Below are 7,775 nucleotides of genomic sequence, written 5' to 3'. Positions count from 1 at the left end.
ATGGAAAGATCTGTTCCCCAAGACTGTCCTACATAGAAGTGATTCATGATACATCTCCTCCCCTTAAATTTAGGACAATAAAAATGTTAATGCACAAGTAAATACTGATGAGAAAACTTATTTCTCTCTCTCTCATAACAATAAACATTAAAAAATACTAAGCTTTACAATCTAGGAGAAACAAATTGCTTATGTTTCTTGAAGTCAAAAACATTTTTTCCTCCAATTTAACAGGAGGAAGTTTATTGATTCTTATCTACAGTTGGTTTTGAGACATTTTTAGTTAACAAATTGCTCCCAATTTTAGTACTTTGAAGAGTTTAGCTTAAATATTGTCTATCCTTTGGCTTTGTTCCAACATCCCAGAACATCTGTTTCACTGCACAATCTGTTTGTGTTGTATTCTTTCTTTTCACCTAGAAGTAAAGCTCTCTAGCTGACTTACTTACTTATTATTACTATTAAATCAACCTGATCTCTGACTCGAGTAGTTCCAAAGGATTAGAAGTAGAGGTCATACATGTGCAAAGTGATCACTATGTACTGAAGTGGTATGATTAAATAAAAGCCTGAGAGAGTGTAGATGCTTTTGCACAGGAACAGTTTTCTCTTGATCTGGTCTGCACACTGGGAGCTGGACTTTAAACATGACAGATGTGTGGGTGACTATGATAAAACCATTATCGTTTTTTTTCTTCTGTTAGCTCTGCTCCAGCTTGTAGCTTTCTTAGCAGCTCTTTCAAAGGTTTCTATGTTATTTGCAGGATTAAGTGTGGGTTTATGCTCGATAAAGGGATTTAAAATGAATCCTATCTGCTCCCTCTGCACTAATGGATATATACACATGCTTATTTACTGGAAAACATTTCCATCATAGCAGTATGAAAAAAATGCATAAAAGACACAGGTATGCCATATATACCCTGCTCCATTGAAAAAAATGTCAAAAAGTTTTACAAACAAAGCATGTAGACAATATTATATTTTTAATTATCATACCAGTCCAGGAAAAGCAAGGAAAATGAACACATCACAAGGAAGAATAGGATCCATACTCTAAATCCAGCATTGTTTTTGATGGCCTGTGAGGAAAAGGTTATCGCCATTACCATCACCAGTAAACATACAGTAGAATTTCAACAGTGGCAACCCAGGATGACTGTTGGTGGATTCACTCCTCCCTCCCACAAGAGAGAACAAAACTTGCCATTAATTTCAAGTGAATAAAAGTAAGGTTGGCTACACCTCTTTAGATTTTGTCATACTTCAGTTTCTCTCAAAATCTTAAAATTGGTCATTAAAAAAACCCAAAACCAACACACACAACAAAAAAATGCCAAGATCCCACACAATGGAAATACACTTAAAACATGAAGAACTACATCAAAACATACATGCATAAAGGTTAGTTTTAAGTTCCAAAAGTGAACTTCTGTGATAAGAAATAATCAGGCCTTCATCATTCTAATAAACCTCTTCTGACTACAAACCACCCCCCCCAAAACCTGACAACTAGTTTTGGAAGTTGCTTTAGCACTGTCATTCAGTTATTTCAGTCTCAGAGCAAGCAGAGCAAGGAACAAGAATAGGAAGTATTTTTCTTGGATTCTCCTTCCCAAAACTGAGACTGGCATATAGCAAGGGACCTGTTTTTCTCTCTCATTTTTCAGATTTATACATGGAATAGACTTTTTAATGCAATATATCATTAATGTGAGTGACAAAGTTTTGTATTTGTCACCTTTCTCTACTGTTTCTCAGTGTAGTTTAGGAAACTTAGTTTTACCTACAAATGTGAAAATTGTGGCAAAAATAACATCAGTTCATGCATGTTTGATGCACTTTTCAGAAGAGCTGAGCAGAAGGTAACTCAGGGGTGAGCTACATACTCTGTATGCTTTCAGGAGGGAGAAAAAAAAAAAAAAAAAGAACTGAGCCATTTACTCAGTAGCCTAATTTAGGAACTCTCTTTTTATTGAAATCTCAGGTCCTGAAAGAAAACATAATTTCATTCTAATTAGTAAGGCAATGGGATAGATTTGTTTACTAGGAGCATGTGAGATGCATTCAGTATGGTAAAGAGAGTCTTCTGCTAACACTCAGCATTTAACTCTAGTTCCAACAATTTCAGCACTGTCTTTCATTCATAGTCTGCAATTTCTCCCCCTCTTCATTTTTTTTTAACCAAACTTCACAGGTGCTTAAATGCATGCCAGGTGACCTTCATGTTTAAAACATGGGTGAGGCCAAGTAGATTTCTGCAGACCTGTATAGCTATTCAAATCATGGTTAGTGAGACAAGCAACACAAACTATTCAGAACCTCCACTAACTTGTACAATTTTTCCAAAATCATGTCCCGACACCCCAGCACACACTGCACCTGTACTCTGGGTGAGCTTGCATGTGCTGTTTAAAGCAACACTTGGGCAAAACTGAAAGTTAAGAGAAACAAGTGAGTTTAAAACACAACTTAGAAATGTTACCTCTCGTATGTCTTCGTTGCCTTCTTTGATATTCTCTGTTGCACCCACAACTAATTGATGGATGTTGTCAATATCAGTTTCCTGTTAAAAATAAATTGAGAAACAGTGATGTATGTTAGAAAAAAACACTTCCAAGGAATTCAGGAACAAGCAGAACTCAGAAATAAAATCTGGTACTACTAACATCTTAGTTTCAATGATGCAAAGGTACAGAGGCAATTAAGTTGTAATTTATCTGTGATTTCATGAGCCTGAATGGAGACCACCAAGATCAATAGGGAGTCTCCCATTTATCTAGAATCAAATCTAACCTGTCTAATTTTTGCCAGCTCTTTTGGAAGAGGTGCCACCATTTCCAGAAAAGATGCTATTAAGTAACACATTTAACAGGACGCTAATTCTGAGGCAGAGGGATCATTCTAACACACATGTTGCATTTTCCATTCCCAGTACATACTGTTAAGTAACAACAGTAAATATCTTGATTTCACATCTGAAGAAAAAAAAATTTTCCTTCACATTTGCGTCAAAGATTCATTAATCTTATGTTTACATCTTGCACGCAACCAAGACCAAAATACCCCCAAGAAAATCTTCCAACTGTATTTGCTGCTCTAGTATTAAATAATACTAACCTGTTGCAAGACTTTTTCAGTGAATATCTCTTGTAATCTGGAGATTTCCACCACTTTTCCTTCAATTTGTCTTGGCAAAGAACAGAAATACTCCATTAGAAACTAGTGCAAACATTTCTTGCTCCTGCAGATTCAGATTCTCCAACCCAGTAAGCGGGCTATTCAAAAGGCACGGCTATTTTGTTAGCTGCCTGTTACGCAGCAATAGCCTGTGATTAGTGCTCTGACAGTTCATGGTTGGAAGACAACCGGCCCACAGTGAAGCTCTGGGAAAGGCACTACCCCAAAATGTGCAGATACTAGCCTTCACTGCAAGGGTTTCAGCGATCTTCCTTCTTACACCTAATGTAACAAAATCCATGGTGGACCCTAAGTAGTTCATTTTGACATATCATTTTACATGCGACTATGAAGTGCAGAATTCACCTTGCCTAGTACTAATAATCCAAAAGTAAAGCTTTCGCTTGAGTTAGCCATTCTGGTTTTCTGCACAGCGAGCGGAGAGCAAGCGGCACCGCCGCTCTGCCGTGAAGAGAGGTCTCTGCATGGGGGTCAGTGATTGCACCTCCCCTCCTGCTGTCTGTATATGCAGCACACAACATCATAGGAATGGAAAACTAATCTTTTAAACTTAGGTAAGTGAGATGGAACATAAACCTTCCAAATTTAACCAGTACTATTTTGGATAGTCCGTGTGTCACTCAGAACCATTCTTTACACTGTGGGACAGCACAATGTGTAAACTCATACAGTTTGTTTCCTGGGCGCTCCTATTTCATCCCTCCTTCTACCACACCACTACAACTCAGGCAGCCAGGTGTCCTGCAGCAAACGTACTGTGTGTGGGTTCTGGGACTGGTGTGCTCACAGAAAACTGTACCTGACTTCATCAAAGAGGTTATTCATTTCACCCACAAGTCTCTGGTTCTCCTGTTCAAACTGGAAGAAGGGAAGAAGGAAATGACACACATGAGTTCACATGCTTGGATTTGGAGAACTTTCTTCAACCCCCACCCCTGATCAACCAACTTCTACCCTTCCTTGCAATATATTTATGGTATGTCTCAACTAAAAAGATCTTCCAAGAATTACTAATACTGGCCTAAATAAACAATATGAATCTGCTTATTTGTAACCAGTCATTGTAACACTTGTCATTCTCTTCCCATTAATGAAACAAACCCCAAAATAACTTGAAGATTTTGCTCAAGTTACTTTGCAGTAAGGAAAAATATAGTGGATTAAACCTGTCCTTTTTTATTATTTTAGAAATTCGAGTGGGGAAGGCTTTCATGCTTGTGAAAGCATGTGATTCTCTTCATGAGATCTTTGCAATGTCCTTCACATTATTCATGTACTGCCCATGGCATGAAGTTAAGAGCTTTTAGATTTTGCTACAATAGGAAATATTTTGACATCTAGTACTTCATGCTTTACAAATGCATTGGCTTTAGTTATTCCAGCAGACCTCTTTTATTTAAAACTCATCAGTAGTCAATGAAACGTTTAAATATACTTTCAGCACTACATTTTTCAAATACAAGCATATATAGAAGACTTCATACAGGAAAATGAGCTTTGACTTTTCAGATGTACTTGACTGTCGGATCATTTGGGATTCATTACAGGACAAGTGATCATGCAGCAAGTATAATGACACGATTTGCTGACACAAAAACTGCACAGCCAAAACACAGCTGCGAAAGATATCCCATGTTGTAATGGAACTGGTTGGAAACAGCGTCGTTAAGGACTGTGTTTTAGAAAGAACCCTTTAGGATGTGCTGAGCTGGGATTTTCAAGGTGCCTGAATACTCGAGTTTGATCCTGCAGTCTGGCAGCCAGATACAGCTGGTTAAAAGCCCGAGGGGGCCCTGCAGCTCTCTGCCCCACAGCCACTGGGCTCTGGGCAGTACGCTCACGCTCTCCGGGAGCTCCGTGGCCTGCCCCAGCCCCGGCCAAAAGGCTCCTGCCATCAGGGACAGCAGAGCACCCTGTAACCCTGTATTGGAAGGGTCACAAGCCCCGCTCTGGCGGAAAGAGGGGAAGCGTATTCAGGGTATTCTGCCAATTAATTCTACACGGGCAAAGCCCCAGTAACAGCCAGACCTTTGTGGTATGGACACAGCTGACTGACTAGATCTTTGCACTTTTCTCACAAAGCTGGAAAAGACCTGGTCTACGCGGTTGTACAGAAATTCATTTCTACTGAAAACAGTACCTGCTGCACACCTCTGACGAACCCAAGTGATACATGCAGCAGTGCAAATACCAGAAAACAGGATTCAGAATGCAAGGAATTTGACACGGGAGCTGTGCAAGACAGCAAGGCCTGTTTAGTTCCGTTAATCTCCTTATTTTGAACGAGCCTTCATAACACACTGGGATTTTGGCATAATTCAATCACATTACAATTTCATTAGCAGTAAAAGCACAGCAGTCCCCTCAGTCACCTTGCAAGGTCTCGTTATCCTTTTTAAGACAGAGCAGTGTGTTAAAGATGAAAATGCCAACAGAGCAGCACTGCTCACAGGTCAGACTTGGTTTTCAGTTGGCACAATAGGAACTGCTCGCTATCTGAGCGTATGCCCAAAGCTTAACCTTGCAAGAAAAGGAGGTGTTGCCCAGAGAAGATAGTATTTGAAAACAACTATCATCTTGTGCAAAAAGCAAAAGAAGGAAGGAGGGGGGAAAAGACTGAATCACAGGGAATTACTATGACACCGAGGGTCATGTTACATCACTGAAAGGCAAATGGGCACTTTGCTTTTAGAGCAGTGCTACTGAAATAGCTGAAAATGAAGCACACACTTAGTATTTTGAAGTAGTTTAAACAACGACGCAGTTTGTCATTAAAATGCAACATGAAAACTAGTGGCTATATACAGTTCATCTGACACAGCTTCTTTCACAGAGCCCGTCTGTAATAATGTAACATTATTATACTGCTCTGTTTGGTGACCATCTTTGTCCCACCCCTGTGACCCCCACCCTGCCCCAATCATGCCACCAGCATCTCTATCCCCAAGATCTTCTTTATACACCTTGTGCAACTCCTCGTGCACATTGCTTCAGATGCTGATGTCTGCATCCCTTGAAATGATACAGAATGTTCAAGTTGAAACTTCTGCCCTATCAAGTACTTTTATAATACTAACACAGAGAAGAAATAAAGTGTGTGGACTACTCAGGGTGAAGTGAAAAAGATCTAGTACAGCCACTGAGGAATTTGTCCTCTCTCTCCCTGCATATGCAGTCAAGCAAGCGCTGCTTGCTGCTCATCTGGTTTCATGGTATGACGTTTTAGCTCACTAACCATTTTTTCGTTGTGCGTTTTCTGGTAGATTAGTAAACTGAATCCTACCACAGGACCAGATGATAGGGCTGGCTTAAGGGAGCATGGGTAGCAGGAGCTGAGCAAGACTTCTGCACTGCCACAGACCCAACAGAAAAGCAAGAAAATAAGAAGAGGCAAGCTACCTTTCATACCCTTCACCTTCATTCCATCCTTCTCATACCCCACACCATCACCACTGTCCCCCACACTTTGTGCTGTAACATTTTTCATCCTGCTTCAGGCCCATCAGGACACTTGGAAAAACAGTACTTGACTTTCTGCCAACAGCAAATTAAATGTCAACCTGCATGACTTAGGGGGAAAGGTTACAAATTTCTGATTTTTAACGCAGTACATTTAATTTCATAGAAGTGAGTGTGAAATGACAGGTGTGTTTAAAGAAGGGTAACAGTGAATCTCTTAGAAAAAGGTTTAGTCTTCTGACATAGGCAATTTATGTCATGAAAAATAATGAAAAATGATTTTTTTTCTTTTAAAATACAAATTTCTTTTTGTATTAGAGGTTCACTGTCTGGGTGATTGTAAGAACAGCTTTCTCTCCTTGGTTAAAGGACTCCAGGGGGTCCAAGATCACAGAGGAGGAGGAGGGCTGTCAGGCACTGTCACCTTCACTGTGGGGTGGAGGCCTTGGGAAAGGAGCCCAGCCCCATGGGTCCAGGGGAAACAGAGGAACATACTGCACAGCTCCCTGAAGTCCCACTGATTTCCACCCTAAAGATCCAATGGTTTTGTTAAATAAAAAAGTATCAGTGTTGCAATACATTCAAGTGCCATTGTCACCGCTGTCTGTAGTGTCTCCTTCTACAGAGCAGAGCATTTGTTAAAATATAATTGACTAATACAGTTATATTTACTTTACAGTGGCAGATTGTTAAAGGTGTTTCATCACTGCACTTGTGCGTTCACACCACTGTATGTCTCTGGTTTTAGTAGAGTCACCTCAGAACAAAGCCAAGGAACAGAGCAATGAAATAGAGCCATGAGATATAGCACCAAGTTGACTGGTTGGTCCTTAAGTGACTAAGTGGGGCCAGCAAACTGTAATTGTTTTTCCGACTTCTGTAAGGATAAGTATTTCTGCACAAATATTCAACATCAAAAATCCCCTATTTTGCTGCTTTAGTAAAACTGAGATGATAACTAATTTAGAAGGCAAATTTTCAATAAAGAAACAGTGAATGATTTTAATCCCTTACAAATAGCACAAATCCACTTGAGAAAGTATTCTTTAAAAAGTCCCTTTGATATTTAAAACCCTCCACTGGCACAGATTGCCTTTTAAACTGCTAAATTATTT

General features: G+C 39.7%; 1 protein-coding gene across 2 annotated transcripts in view; it reads right to left on the bottom strand.

Annotated features, from left to right (window-relative positions):
* Nucleotides 1-86: 86 nt before the first annotated feature.
* STX18 (syntaxin 18) overlaps nucleotides 87-7,775 on the bottom strand; it is a 71,986-nt gene continuing 64,297 nt past the window's right edge. For both annotated transcript variants that reach the window (XM_075022955.1, XM_075022963.1), the window contains exons 8-11: nucleotides 4,001-4,059; nucleotides 3,121-3,190; nucleotides 2,486-2,566; nucleotides 87-1,082 (exon numbers count right to left, since the gene is read on the bottom strand). In XM_075022955.1, the coding sequence (XP_074879056.1) occupies nucleotides 987-1,082; nucleotides 2,486-2,566; nucleotides 3,121-3,190; nucleotides 4,001-4,059 (306 nt within the window). In that variant the 3' untranslated portion in view covers nucleotides 87-986. The remainder of the gene's footprint in view (nucleotides 1,083-2,485; nucleotides 2,567-3,120; nucleotides 3,191-4,000; nucleotides 4,060-7,775) is intronic.

The sequence above is a fragment of the Buteo buteo genome, chromosome 1 (assembly GCF_964188355.1).
Source record: "Buteo buteo chromosome 1, bButBut1.hap1.1, whole genome shotgun sequence".
Taxonomy (NCBI): Eukaryota; Metazoa; Chordata; class Aves; order Accipitriformes; family Accipitridae; genus Buteo; species Buteo buteo.
The sequence above is the reverse complement of the archived record's forward strand: the minus strand, read 5'-3'. Positions and strand labels throughout refer to the sequence as shown.